At 43.9% G+C, this 16,046-nt stretch overlaps 1 protein-coding gene across 1 annotated transcript; it reads right to left on the bottom strand.

The window, feature by feature from the left end:
- Positions 1-422: 422 nt before the first annotated feature.
- On the bottom strand, positions 423-13,099 carry LOC311123779 (voltage-dependent calcium channel gamma-5 subunit; the record flags this gene model as incomplete). The annotated part of the gene is made up of 5 exons (XM_084198011.1): positions 423-683; positions 1,086-1,231; positions 1,578-1,718; positions 9,989-10,075; positions 12,904-13,099. The coding sequence occupies 5 exons, from the start codon at positions 13,097-13,099 to the stop codon at positions 423-425; spliced, it is 831 nt and encodes a 276-aa protein (XP_084054137.1).
- Positions 13,100-16,046: the final 2,947 nt, after the last annotated feature.

Below are 16,046 nucleotides of genomic sequence, written 5' to 3'. Positions count from 1 at the left end.
TAATTAAGCAGTGGCAGTATCCTAATATAATAGAAAATATATGTGAGAAGTGAATACTCCTGAAAAAACTCTGCACTTTGCTGCCATCTGTAGGTAAGATATGGTACAGCGGCATCAACTGTTGCCTCAGCAGCAATCATGGTTGGTTGCTGTATTCAAACAAGGTCCAGGACACAGCATCACAATGGGAACGAACAACAACAAAATAAAGTGACATACAGGGAAGCCTCTCTCTATTGGGACTGATCTCCCAGTAAACTAAGCAGGCGGATGGTTCGATCCACACCCAGCAACCCTCCCCAGATTCCAGATAACTTAACAAAGAAAAAAGAAAGCTGACCTTAGATCAGTATCTAAAAGCAACATCACCTATGACCTCTCACCCTTGACCCCTGGCGACCTGCCCTGACCTGATGACCCCTTCAGCAGGGCGAGGAGGAGACCTGGTCGTAGTCGGGGCACTTGAGCAGGGCCGGGTAGCTGGCGCTCATCTGGAGCGAGGTTTCGCTGGAGATGTCCGAGGGGCTGCGTCCACGTGCCCAGGTCTCCGGGTGCAAGAACTGACCGGAGTGGTCAGAGCAGTTACTGAGGCGCGGCCGGTAGAAGCCGGGGTGGTGGCGCTGGTACATTTCCTCGGCTGTGTAGCGCTTCATGAACAGGTAGACGGACATGACACCCGCACTCTAGAGAGAGAGAGAGAGACAGAGACAGAGACACAGACAGACAGACAGACAGACAGACAGACAGACAGACGATAAAGGTTAGAGGACACTGCGCTCTGTAGTATAGAGAGCCAGAAGACCCAGAAGAGAGGGTACCACACCAGCAGACGACAGATAACTTAGCGCGTTGGGCTGTAACCAAAAGGTTGCTGGTTTGAATACCTGAGCCTACAAGGTGAAAAGTCGATGTGCTCTTGAGCAAGGCACTTAACCCTAATTTGCTCCAGGGGTGCTGTACTACTATGGCTGACCCTGTAAAACAACACATTTCACCTCACCTATCCGGTGTATGTGACAATAAATAAATAAAATTGGTAGTGAACTATCATACTATGTAGATTTTTTCTACAACAAATGTTGTACCTCAGTGAGCAGAAAGGAGATGGCAGCGAAGGCGAAGGACCAGCCGTACCGGTAGCTGAAGTAGGACTCACTGCTCTTAGTCCTGTTCAACATCTCATCATTAATACTGGATATATACAGCACGAGACCTACCACCAGAGCCAGACCTGAGAGAGAGAGATTAAACAAACCTTCAAAGCCTGAACATCAGTCAGAGACAGACAGACAGACAGACAGACAGACAGACAGACAGACAGACAGACAGACAGACAGGCAGGCAGGCAGACAGGCAGACAGACAGACAGACAGACAGACAGACAGACAGACAGACAGACAGACAGACAGACAGACAGACAGACAGACAGACAGTGATTGTGTTAGAGAGATAGACATTGTCACATTCAGTAGCTGAAGCAGTGTCAGCAGAAGACAAGGAGGAGGAGAAGCAGGGAGAAGAGGAGAGAGAAAAGGAGGTGAAGAGGATGAGGAAGAGATGGAAGACGAGAAGATTACCTGAGAGGATGAAGAAGATTCCAGAGACAAAGGCCAGGATGGTGCGATGAGGTCGGACGTGTCCGATGTTGTTGAGCACAAAGCCGATGAACATGAAGAACAGACTGACCAGAGGAAACGGAGTGGCTGAACGAATCATCTCTGAGAGAGAGAGAGAGAGCGAGAGAGAGAGAGAGAGAAAAGACCAAAACAGCAATATAGAGAAAGACAGTGATTACTATACAGAAACAGAATTTCACAGACACATATAACTATGCTTTTCTACAAACTCTTATACTCTACTTTATCACAAACTCTGAACATAGAGGGTCCAAACAATATTCCTATCTACCAGAGAGCTTTCAACAGGCATCAACCAAAACCTAATGAGGCTGTGATTTTAGAGAAAGTAAAACTTCCCTCAGTGTGACTCCTCAGAGTTATTTCCTAATAAGTATTCTGAACTAGAGAGGAGTCAGCAGGGTGGAGAGACAGAGACAGTGGGAGTCCTGATGACTCACTTTGTTGTGTATGGGCAGACTGGGCTCAGGGCAACTGGAAAGAGACTTGAATAGTAAAGAGCTAGTCATTCAGACACTCTAGGAGGAGGAAAACAAAGTTCAATAAAAGTGCATTAGAGCCTTAATTGGGGATGTGAAAGCTTTAATACTGATGATAAAGAAGCACAATTTTAGAGTGAATATATTATCTCTCGCATTCAGTCTGTTCTTCCATTTCTTCACGTTAGAACGCTGGTTACAAGCCATGCCTGACATTATCATTCCTTGAAACATATTGTTTCCGCATTTGACAGGAACTCAGAAAACCTCAGTAATATTTCTTCCAATGCACACACAGCTTCTCTATGCTACACTGCTCACTCTCTCAGCTTCAGCTTTTCAGGTATAAAGACTGTTCAGCAAAGTAACCAGAAGAGGGTGCCATATGTTGATAAATGGTGTCACTTGTCCTTGTTTGTCCTGAGTGCATTCTCAGTATTATAACCACCCACTCACTCTGAACACAGGCTCTGCTGTAGCCGGCTGCAACCGGGAGACCAATGGGGCTGCGCACAATTGGCCCAGCGTCGTCCAGGGTAGGGGAGGGAATGGCCGGCAGGGAGGTAGCTCAGTTGGTAGAGCATGGCGTTTGCAACGCTAGGGTTGTGGGTTCGATTCCCACGGGGGGCCAGTATGAAAAAAAAAAAAGAATAATGTATGCACTAACTGTAAGTCGCTATGGATAAGAGCGTCTGCTAAATAATGTAAATGTAAAACACAAAGAGTGCTTCATCTACTTGCACAGAGAGAGCGAGAGAGAGAGAGCGCGAGAGAGAGAGAGAGAGAGAGCGCGCGCGCTTTCTTATGCAAACACCACAACCTAGGGAGTGACCCTTTAGAGCAATGGTTCTCAGCTGGTTTTGCCTGGGGACCCAAAATTGACAGACAATTGAGTCGCGACCCAATATTATGGACTGTTGATGATTACATTTTGTAATGTTGTATTGCAGCTGCCTTCTTGGCCAGGCAAAATAGACTGTCTCAATGGGCTACTATTATGGTATTAAAGAAAGTCATTACACAGCCATATTAACTGAGAAAACATTTATTATAAATTCAAGAGAATAAGCCATTTAATTAGGCGACCAGTTCAGGAGTAGGGTGTAATAAATGATTAGACTCAGAACATGACATAAAAACCAGTCCAATAATGTTAATGAACAGTAACACATACCAGTGTTTAAAATAGAAAAAACAACAATCATTAGGATCTCGTAATCACCAATTACCATGTGAATAGTTTCACAACCTTGAAAAGTTTTTTTTTAAAGGTGTACGTTTTTAACCAGTTCAATCAAATTTAATATGAATGTCAGAATTAATTAACAATAATAATGAACATACTGAACAATAACTCATTTACCAGTTTATTTATTGTGTGTGTGTGGGTGTGTGTGCGTGCATGTGTGTGGCCTATCAGTGGGAAAACTGGGGGTGTTTCTTCAGTTTGATATGTTTATTGAAGTCTGGGGTGATGGTTGACAGGGCAACTCGGAGGTCATGCTGGCTGTCCAGTTTGTTTCTGCTTTTAGTTTTCAGCACGGCCATAGCATCGAAGCCACTTTCACACAGATAGGTAATGCTGAACGTTAGCATGATTCTGATTGCATGACAGGCGAGAGTAGGATACTCTCCCGTTACGCTGCACCAGAACTGTGGCAGTGACGTTTCCGGGAAGCGCATGCTCAGTCCGCGATCAAATGACAGCTCCACCAGCTGATCCTCTTCGTTGCTTGGCAACGTGATGCTTCCCATCTCCACTCGAAAGGGGTCCTGTATCCAGTCATTTTGTCTCCTGTTCTCCTCCGGGAAGTAGTTGAAAACGTTCCCTGCAGCTTAACAAGATGCTGTTTAACTGTTTGTTTTTTCAGTGTGTCGCTGTGCGCTTTGTTGATCAGATTCTGAATCTCGAAATCAGCATTGGGAAACATGTCAATCCTCCCGTTTGAAACATGACTTGCCCAAATGGTAAACTTAATCTTGAAGGCATCCACTTTGTTCCTGCTCTGTTCAAATAGGTTGTGCTTTGACACATTGAGCGAATTCAGGCAACCTTCGCGAGCCATTCCTCACAATCGAAATGTTCAGCCAGAGGTGACTTGTTTTCCGAAAGAAACGCAGCAATCTCCGCTTGAAGCTCATAAAAGTGACCCAACAATGTACCTCTGGAAATCCAGCGGACCTCTGCATGATAAAGCACCTGCTAGTGCTCACTCCCCATATCCCTCCAGAAGGCCTGGAAACACCTGCTTTTCGTGGAACTCTTTTTATATAGTTGACACATTTGATCACATCCTGGAGAATGGCGTGGAGCTCACGCACCATGTCCTTCGCTGCCAATGCCTCCCTGTGTAGGAAGCAGTGGTTCCACGTCGCTCTTGGTGCTCTCTCCAGGATCCGCTTTACTACTCCGGAGTGCTTTCCCTTCATGGCAGCTGCCCCATCAGTGGTCACACCGACGCAACCATCCCAGGCCGGTCCCATGGAGCCCAAGTACATATCCATTGTGTTAAAGACAGCCTCTGCAGTGGTGGTGGTGGGCAAATCAGCACTAAAAAAGAACTGCTCCTCAAAGTTATTATCCCAGATGTGTCTGACATAGACCATTAGAATTGCATGGTTAGCCACATCTGTGGATTCATCAAGCTGCAGTGCGTAATGGCCATTTGCACTGATTCGCTCTGATGTCTGGCGCGTTATGTCCTCAGACATGTCCTGGATTCTCCTCCTCATGGTGTCATTGGATAGGGGTATGGTTTTAAGTTTGTTGTCGGCTGACTCTCCACCCATGGCAGCACCCGCTGCTCGTTGAGAAGAGTAAGAACGATACGTGCTTTGACGTCAGAGTCTCCAAAAGTCTCCAATAACACCAGAAAAAGTCGCTAGATTTGTTGCTAGTCGCCTTTTTGAAAATGTGTCGCTAGAGGGGTCTGAAAACTTGCTAAATATAGCGACAACGTCGCTAAATTGGCAACACTGAGTGCACGCAGGCCTGTGTGTAAGGGTAACGTTGTGTAAAGTCAGCAACATATAAGCGGTGCGGCGGTCTCCTTTCAAAATAAAAGTTTAGGTGCGGCGGTTACCTTTCAAAATAATAATATTATTTTTAATATACAGTACCATTCAAAAGTTTGGACACACCTACTCATTCAAGGGTTTTTCTTCATTTTTACATTGTAGAATAATAGTGAAGACATCAAAACTATGAAGTAACACTCATGGAATCAGGTAGTAACCAAAAAAGTGTTAAACAAATCAAAATATATTTAAGCATATCCCAGTTTAGGTCACCAAGCAGTACGAACTCTGAGGATAGATGGGGGGCAAGCAATTCACATATGGTGTCCAGGGCACAACTTGGGGCTGCGGGGGGTCTGTAGCAAGCGGCAACAGTGAGAGACTTATTTCTGGAAAGGTGGAGGTGATCTCAGCGATCACTGCTTCATTGCCTGCGTCCGTAATGGGTCCGCGGTCAAACGACCACCCCTCATCACTGTCAAACGCTCCCTAAAACACTTCAGCGAGCAGGCCTTTCTAATTCACCTGGCCCGGGTATCCTGAATGGATGTTGACCTCATTCCGTCAGTAGAGGATGACTGGATGTTCTTCAAAAGTGCTTTCCTCTCCATCTTAAATAAGCATGCCCCATTCAAAAAATTCAGAACTAAGAACAGATATAGTCCCTGGTTCACCCCAGACTTGACTGCCCTTGACCAGCACAAAAACATCCTGTGGCGTACTGCATTAGCATCGAACAGCCCCCGCGATATGCAACTTTTCAGGGAAGTCAGGAACCAATATACACAATCAGTTAGGAAAGCAAAGGCTATCTTTTTCAAACAGAAATGTGCATCCTGTAGCACTAACTCTAAAAAGTTTTGGGACACTGTAAAGTCCATGGAGAATAAAAGCACCTCCTCCCAGCTACCCACTGCACTGAGGCTAGGAAACACTGTCACTCCCGATAAATCTACGATAATCGAGAATTTCAATAAGCATTTTGCTACGGCTGCCCATACTTTCCACCTGGCTACGCCTACCCCGGCCACCAGCTCTGCACCCTCCGCTGCAACTTGCCCATGCCCCCCTCGCTTCTCCTTCACCCAAAATCAGATAGCTGATGTCCTGAAAGAGCTGCAAAATCTGGAACCCTACAAATCAGCTGGGCTAGACAATCTGGACCCTTTCTTTCTAAAATTAGATGCTGAAATTGTCGCAACCCCTATTACTAGCCTGTTCAACCTCTCTTTCGTATCGTCTGAGATCCCCAGAGATTGGAAAGCTGCCAAGGTCATCCCCCTCTTCAAATGGGGTGACACTCTAGATCCAAACTGTTACAGACCTATATCCATCCTACCCTGCCTTTCGAAAGTATTTGAAGGCCAAGTTAACAAACAGATCACCGACCACTTCGAATCCCACCGTACCTTCTCCGCTATGCAATCCGGTTTCCGAGCTGGTCATGGGTGCACCTCAGCCACGCTCAAGGTCCTAAACGATATAATAACCGCGATTGATAAAAGACAGTACTGTGCAGCCGTCTTCATCGGCCTGGCCAATGCTTTTGACTCTGTCAATCACCGCATTCTTATTGTTAGACTAAATAGCCTTGGTTTCTCAACTGACTGCCTCGCCTGGTTCACCAACTACTTTTCAGATAGAGTTCAATGTGTCAAATTGGAGGGCCTGTTGTTTGGACCTCTGGCAGTCTCTATGGGGGTGCCACAGGGTTCAATTCTCGGGCTGACTCTATTCTCTGTGTATATCAATGATGTCGCTCTTGCTGCTGTTGACTCTCAGATCTACCTATACGCAGACGACACCATTTTGTATACATCTGGCCCTTCATTGGACACTGTGTTAACAAACCTCCAAAAAAGCTTCAATGCCATACAACACTACTTCTGTGGCCTCCAACTGCTCTTAAACGCTAGTAAAACTAAATGCATGCTCTTCAATCGAACGCTGCTTGCACCCGCCCGCCCGACTAGAATCACTACTCTCGGCGGGTCTGACTTAGAATATGTGGACAACTACAAATACCTAGGTGTCTGGTTAGACCGTAAACTCTCCTTCCAAACTCACATTAAGCATCTCCAATCCAAAGTTAAATCTAGAATCAGCTTCCTGTTTCGCAACAAAGCCTCCGTCACTCATGCTGCTAAACATGCCCTCGTAAAACTGACTATCCTACCGATCCTTGACTTCGGCGATGTCATTTACAAAATAGCTTCCAACACTCAACTCAGCAAATTGGATGTAGTCTATCACAGTGCCATCCGTTTTGTTACCAAAGCCCCATATACTACCCACCATTGTGACCTGTACGCTCTCGTTGGCTTGCCCTCACTACATATTCGTCGCCAAACCCACTGGCTCCAGGTCATCTATAAATCACTTCTAGGCAAATCCCCGCCTTATCTTAGCTCATTGGTCACCATAGCAACACCCACCCATAGTATGCGCTCCAGCAGGTATATCTCACTGGTCATCCCCAAAGCCAACACCTTCTTTGGCTGCCATTCCTTCCAGTTCTCTGCTGCAAATGACTGGAACGAACTACAAAAATCTCTGAAGCTGGAGACACTTATCTCCCTCATTAACTTTAAGCATCAGTTGTCAGAGCAGCTTACCGATCACTGTACCTGTACACAGTCCATCTGTAATTAGCCCACCCAACTACCTCATCCCCATATTGTTATTTACATTTATTTATTTTGCTCATTTGCACCCCAGTATCTATATTTTCACATCATCTTCTGCACATCTATCACTCCAGTGTTAATACTAAATTGTAATTATTTTGCACTATGGCCTATTTATTGCCTTACCTCCATAACTTACTACATTTGCACACACTGTATATAGATTTAATATTTTCAATTGTGTTATTGACTGTACGTTTTTGTTTATTCCATACAGTGAGGGAAAAAAGTATTTGATCCCCTGCTGATTTTGTACGTTTGCCCACTGACAAAGAAATGATCAGTCTATAATTTTAATGGTAGGTTTATTTGAACAGTGAGAGACAGAATAACAACAAAAATATCCAGAAAAACGCATGTTAAAAATGTTATAAATTGATTTGCATTTTAATGAGGGAAATAAGTATTTGACCCCCTCTCAATCAGAAAGATTTCTGGCTCCCAGGTGTCTTTTATACAGGTAACGAGCTGAAATTAGGAATACACTCTTAAAGGGAGTGCTCCTAATCTCAGCTTGTTACCTGTATAAAAGACACCTGTCCACAAAAGCAATCAATCAATCAGATTCCAAACTCTCCACCATGGCCAAGACCAAAGAGCTCTCCAAGGATGTCAGGGATAAGATTGTAGACCTACACAAGGCTGGAATGGGCTACAAGATCATCACCAAGCAGCTTGGTGAGAAGGTGACAACAGTTGGTGCGAATATTCGCAAATGGAAGAAACACAAAATAACTGTCAATCTCCCTCGGCCTGGGGCTCCATGCAAGATCTCACCTCGTGGAGTTGCAATGATCATGACAACGGTGAGGAATCAGCCCAGAACTACACGGGAGGATCTTGTCAATGATCTCAAGGCAGCTGGGACCATAGTCACCAAGAAAACAATTGGTAACACACTACGCCGTGAAGGACTGAAATCCTGCAGCGCCCGCAAGTTCCCCCTGCTCAAGAAAGCACATATACAGGGCCGTCTGAAGTTTGCCAATGAACATCTGAATGATTCAGAGGAGAACTGGATGAAAGTGTTGTGGTCAGATGAGACCAAAATCGAGCTCTTTGGCATCAACTCAACTTGCCGTGTTTGGAGGAGGAGGAATGCTGCCTATGACCCCAAGAACACCATCCCCACCGTCAAACATGGAGGTGGAAACATTATGCTTTGGGGGTGTTTTTCTGCTAAGGGGACAGGACAACTTCACCGCATCAAAGGGACGATGGACGGGGCCATGTACCGTCAAATCTTGAGTGTTAACCTCCTTCCCTCAGCCAGGGCATTGAAAATGGGTCGTGGATGGGTAATTCCAGCATGACAATGACCCAAAACACACGGCCAAGGCATCAAAGGAGTGGCTCAAGAAGAAGCACATTAAGGTCCTGGAGTGGCCTAGCCAGTCTCCAGACCTTAATCCCATAGAAAATCCGTGGAGGGAGCTGAAGGTTTGAGTTGCCAAACGTCAGCCTCGAAACCTTAATGACTTGGAGAACATCTGCAAAGAGGAGTGGAACAAAATCCCTCCTGAGATGTGTGCAAACCTGGTGGCCAACTACAAGAAACGTCTGACCTCTGATTGCCAACAAGGGTTTTGCCACCAAGTACTAAGTCATGTTTTGCAGAGGGGTCAAATACTTATTTCCCTCATTAAAATGCAAATCAATTTATAACATTTTTGACATGCGTTTTTCTGGATTTTTTTGTTGTTATTCTGTCTCTCACTGTTCAAATAAACCTACCATTAAAATTATAGACTGATCATGTCTTTGTCAGTGGGCAAAAGTACAAAATCAGCAGGGGATCAAATACTCACTGTATGTATCTCTGTGTTGTTGTTGTTTTTATCGCACTGCTTTGTTTTATCTTGGCCAGGTCGCAGTTGTAAATGAGAACTTGTTCTCAACTGGCTTACCTGGTTAAATAAAGGTGAAATAAAAAAATAAAAAAAATTGTTGCTTAAGCATATTGTTCAATTATGTAAAACTTCATATACATTGCTTTGGCAACAGTGGCAACCACCTAATCATGCGAATAAAGATTGAGAGAGAGAGAGAGGGGGAGAGAGAGAGCGAGAGGGAGAGAGAGAGAGAGAGAGCGAGAGAGAGAGTGGGATAGAGAGAGAGCATCAAAGACAGATACAGACAGAAGGAAAATGAGAGAAATATAACTTACTAAGTACACTGACTGTGGACTCAGAGGTCAGCTGTAAGTTCATGGGCATGATGTACTCTATGGTGAAACAGCGACCTGCCTCTTCACCTGGAAGAGAAGAAGAGGGATTATAGAGGTTATAAAGAGGTTATAGAGAGGTTATAGAGAGGTTATTTATTCAACCTTTATTTTGACAGGGAGTCATGCTGAGCCCAAGGTCTCTTTTACAGTTGAGCCCTGTAATTACAAAAAGATACACATCAAATATGAAACTTGCAGAATCACCTTTATTCTCCAAGTATATTTACACATACTCAGAATTTTACCTGGTGATATGGTGGTGCCAGTGAGATAACATTTAGAGACAGAATTTGCCCAGATCACACAGATCTAATAATGCAGTGCTTTCTGACATCAGTAGCACCTGATTCATCTCAAGAGTCCAAGTCAAAGTCATACCTGAACTGAGCTATATGATAGGAGCTCAGACAGACACTTATTAATACATTACACTGACTCATAAACCTTTCTCACAAAGACATCACTCTCTCTCTCTATTCAATGGGCTTTATTGGCATGGGAAACATATGTTTACATTGCCAAAGCATCTCTCTCTCTCTCTCTCAATGAGTGACACAGGGCAGCATGAAATGTATCTCTGTCTGAGAGATCTAGCAGCATTATCCCATTGTACATAATCTACCAATCGTACAGAAGAGCATGCCAGTCAATTGTATGGCTGCTGTGTGTGTAAACCATACTGTATATGTGTACCTTGTGAGTGTGTGTATGCCACATTGTGAGTGTGCATTCGTTGGTGGGTTATCAAGTTTTCGAATGCATGCATGTGCGCAGCGAAATGCTTAGGATAGAGGGAAATAATGAAAATGACATGAAAGTCACATACACTACTTAATTGAATAAATCACACTGCAATGGTGAATAGAGTGGGACTTTGTGACTTTCATTTATTGTTCAACGTTTATAATAACATTATTTCTTTATTATTATCATCCTAATTTTCTGTTCATCAGTACTACACTTAATAGGGTCAGGGTGTATGTGTTCTTCATCGGTTTGCCTCCCAGTGCAGATACACTGATCAAAAATATAAACGCAACATGTTAAGTGTTGGTCCCATGTTTCATGAGCTGAAATAAAAGATCCCAGAAATGTTCCATATGCACAAAAAGCTTATTTCTCTCAAAGGTTTTGCACAAATGTGTTTACATTCCTGTTAGTGAGCATTTGTCCTTTGCCAAGATAATCCATCCACCTGACAGGTGTGGCATATCAAGAAGCTGATTAAACAGCATGATGATTACACAGGTGCACCTTGTGCTGGGGACAATAAAAGGCCACTCAATTGCATTTTATCGATGTCAATTTGAATGCACAGAGATACCGTGATGAGATCCTGAGGCCCATTGTCGTTCCATTCATCCGCCGACATCACCTCATGTTTCAGCATGATAATGCACGACCCCATGTCGCAAGGATCTGTACACAATTCCTGGAAGCTGAAAATGTCCCAGTTCTTCATTGGTCTGCATATTCACCAGACATGTCACCCATTGAGCATGTTTGGGATGCTCTGGATCGACATGTATGACAGCGTGTTCCAGTTCCTGCCAATATCCAGCAACTTCGCACAGCCATTGAAGAGGAATGGGACAACATTCCACAGGCCACAATCAACACCCTGATCAACTCGATGCGAAGGAGATGTGTTCTACTAAGCTATATGGAATGTTTAAAAAAATAAAATAAATGAAAACAAATGTTTGGCCTTACTGCTATTAGCCCATACAAACGCATTGAATAACATATTCTTACATGGAACAACAGATAGTCCCAAAAAAAGGAAGTTTGTTCTGAAGTGTCTGTCCTATATCTGAGAGATATAAGGAAGATCAGAAAACATGTTTTTATTATATATATATTTTTTACATGTATTTAATCCCTTATTTTTGGCACTAAAAAGTCTCCATATTCATTTTTTCAACTGGTACCGGGGGACCTTCAGATGAGTCTTGTGAGGCCGGTGGGTGTCCTAGAGCAAAACACCCGACATGTACGTGTTCGTGAGAGGGGTCATATTAGTGTGTAGACCAAACTGTTTTGACGCTACAGACAGAAGTTGACAGATCGGCTTTACCGACTTTAGACAAGTCCCAAGACGCTTGTGGGGGTCGTAGACAAAACGGAGAACACCATCGTGTCCATTAGAGTCTCATCGTTCCATAGAGGGGTCATAATATTTAGGTCAAACTGTAGGTCAAACCGTTGTAGGCCAAACCGTTCAGACGCTTCTCTTGTGAGAAGACCGGTTTTCTGGATTTCTCATGGTCTGACAAACACCGCTCTAGCTCTGTCACCTTTCACCGCAGATGCGGAAGTATGACATCGGCAGATTGAGACACATCCAATAGCTTAAACTGACATATTTTTACGAGGATTGTTTTATTATGCTAATTAGATTTATGTGGGGGCGCGGACAACGACTCTAGGGGGTGTTAAGAATCTTTAGAGCTTCAACATTGCTATTTAATCATTCTTCTTCTCATTCCTAACAACCACCAGACAGTGAGAAACAAAGAGGAGCAAATGTGTCCCTTACCACTGACACAGGGTCAGATCTAATGGTTACACTCTAAAAGGGTTCTTCGGCTGTCCCCATAGGAGAACCCTTTGAAGAACCCTTTTTGGTTCCAGGTAGACCCTTTTGAGTTCCATGTAGAACCCTTTCCATAGAGGGTTCTAAATGGAACCCAAAATAGTTATACTTGGAACCAAAAAGGGTTCTACCTGGAACCAAAAAGGGTTCTCCTATGGGGACAGCTGAAGAACCCTTTTGGAACCCTTTTTTCTAAGAGTGTACAGCTAGAATTGGTCTGAATTGGTCTGATCCAGGATCATCTGGAGATGGTACTGACCTGCCAGGAAGCAGACTCTCCAAAGTCCAGAGTGCAGGGAGGTCCTGATGTCAGTGGTCTGGTTGAGGGGCAGGATGACCCCCTCCTCCAGGTACAGCCAGTAGTCTGTAGAGACCGCAACTCCCAGAAGCCCCAGCCCGCTCACCGCAAACACGCTGCTCAGCAACGCCAGGGCCTTCCTGCCGCACACGCTCATCACGGTAGGGTCAAAGGTGACCCGAACCAGCAGGGGGCACTGGGTCAGAGGTCAGGGGTGAGAGGTCAGATCTGTGGAGAGAAGTAGGGGGTTGTTACTGTTAATGGGGTGACACGGATGTAGTTCGTGACACAAGCAGAGAGACTTACTGGTAACGAACACAATGGGGGTGCAAAGGACCATAAAAGGAACAGACACACATACGCACAATTCACTGGCATGCTCCTCTGTACGATTGGTAGATGTCATGCTGCCCTGTGTCACTCATGGAGAGAGAGAGAGAGAGAGAGAGAGAGAGAGAGAGAGAGAGAGAGGGCGTTCAGCTGCCATGAAAAGAAGACGGGCGGCTGCGTGCGTAATGGAACTTCTATTCACTCTGGAGAAAAAGAGGGAGAGCTAGCTCGCTGACAGCAGCAGGACACAAACACAAACACAGCCGCCCCGACTCAGTGCTGATGTTCTAATACTACCCTTTCAGTTGACTCTCTCTCTGCTCTGTGGCATGAAGAGCAACACCTTACAGCCACACAAGAAAGAAACCGTGGGAGTATGTGTGGCTGGGTGCTATGAGGTGTTTGAATAGACATTTCAAAGGTAGACCGAAAACTTTTCTCAGTGAATAGACCCTGGTCTAAAACACAGCTGTTGACTCATTGTGGTGAATTCCCTTGGACTTGAGTGGGTTTTTAAATGACTGTGTGGGAGGTGTGGGCGTGCTGGCAGGCGTTAAGAGTGTTGGAGGAACGTCAAGCTCTGAAGGAGGACATGCGTACATGATTGGTGTGTGTGCGTGCGTGCGTGCGTGCGTGCGTGCGAGAGAGAGAGAGAGATTGAGTGACCAAATCATGAGAAAACAAAAAGAGAATTACTTGACACATTGGAAAGAATTAACAAAAAAACAGAGCAAACTAGAATGCTATTTGGCCCTAAACAGAGAGTACACAGTGGCAGAATACCTGACCACTGTGACTGACCCAAACTTTAGGAAAGCTTTGACTATGTACAGACTCAGTGAGCATAGCCTTGCTATTGAGAAAGGCCACTGTAGGCAGACCTGGCTCTCAAGAGAAGACAGGCTAAGTGCACACTGCCCACAAAATGAGGTGGAAACTGAGCTGCACTTCCTAACCTCCTGTCAAATGTTTGACCATATTAGAGACAACCAGTGAAGAACAAACACCATTGTAAATACAACCCATATTTATGTTTATTTATTTTCCCATTTGTACTTTAACTATTTGCACATTGTTACAACACTGTATATATACATTATATGACATTTGAAATGTCTTTATTCTTTTGGAACTTCTGAGTGTAATGTTTACTGTTAATATTTATTGTTTATTTCACTTTTGTTTACTATCTACTTCACTTGCTTTGGCAATGTTAACATATGTTTCCCATGCCAATAAAGCCCTTAAATTGAAATTGAATTGAGAGAGAGAGAGAGAAAGAGAGAGAGATAGAGAGAGAGAAAAAAGTGGTAATTGAGGAGATTTTGGAATAAAAATGGGACAAAGTGACAAAATAGATAAACGAAAAATAGAAAATATGAAAGCTGATGATCTCTGTGATTCATATTTTCAGAACAGGGTACTCTCAGTCTCTCTCTATCTCTCTCAGTCTCTCGCAGTCTCTCGCTCTCTCTCTCAGTCAAATTCAAATTCAAATTCAGATTGCTTTATTGGAATGAAATACAATTTGTAGATATTGCCAAAGCAGTATAGTGGTACAGCATTTCAGTAAATACAGTACAATGCAATGGGGATAATGAAATACAGTTAATTTCAGTAGTAATAATAATAGTACATATAATCATGTATACAGGTACAACACTACTGCTGTTGTATTGTGTACTCTTCGGTCGATACATTTAATTAAATAAAAATAAGAAATAAACAACAAACTATATATATACACACAAAGTTTGGACACACCTACTCATTCAAGGGTTTTTCTTTATTTTTACTATTTTCTACATTGTAGAATAATAGTGAAGACATCCAAAATATGAAATAACACATATGGAATCATGTAGTTACCAAAAAAAGTGTTAAACAAATCAAAATATATTTTATATTTCAGATTCTTCAAAGTAGCCACCCTTTGCCTTGATGACAGCTTTGCACACTATTGGCATTCTCTCAACTAGCTTAATGAGGAATGCTTTTTTTCAACAGTCTTGAAGGAGTTCCCACATATGCTGAGCACTTATTGGCTGCTTTTCCTTCACTCTGCGGTCCAACTCATCCCAAACCATCTCAATTGGGTTGAGGTCGGGTGATTGTGGAGGCCAGGTCATCTGATGCAGTACTCCATCACTCTCCTTCTTGGTCAAATAGCCCTTACACAGCCTGGAGGTGTGTTTTGGGTCATTGTCCTGTTGAAAAACAAATGATAGTCCCACTAAGCGCAAACCAGATGGGATGGCATATCGCTGCTTGAATTCTAAATAAATCACTGACAGTGTCACCAGCAAAGCACCCCCACACCATCACACCTCTTCCTCCATGCTTCATGGTGGGAACCATACACGTGGAGATCATCCGTTCACCTACTCTGCGTCTCACAAAGACACAGCAGTTGGAACCAAAAATCTCACATTTGGACTCATCAGACCAAAGGACAGATTTCCACCAGTCTAATGTCCATTGCTCGTGTTTCTTGGCCCAAGCAAGTCTCTTCTTCTTATTGGTGTCCTTTAGGCCTGATTCACGCAGTCTCCTCTGAACAGTTGATGTTGAGATGTGTCTGTTACTTGAACTCTGTGAAGCATTTTTTTGGGCTGCAATCTGAAGTTGCAGCAGAGGTAACTCTGGGTCTTCCTTTCCTGTGGCGGTCCTCATGAGTCAGTTTCATCATAGCGCTTAATGGTTTTTGCGACTGCACTTGAAGAAACTTTCAAAGTTCTTGACGTTTTCCGGATTGACTGACCTTCATGTCTTCA

Source organism: Coregonus lavaretus, assembly GCF_964263955.1.
Source record: "Coregonus lavaretus genome assembly, contig: HAP1_SCAFFOLD_2012, whole genome shotgun sequence".
NCBI classification, from domain to species: Eukaryota; Metazoa; Chordata; class Actinopteri; order Salmoniformes; family Salmonidae; genus Coregonus; species Coregonus lavaretus.
This window is presented reverse-complemented; position numbering and strand designations above follow the sequence as displayed.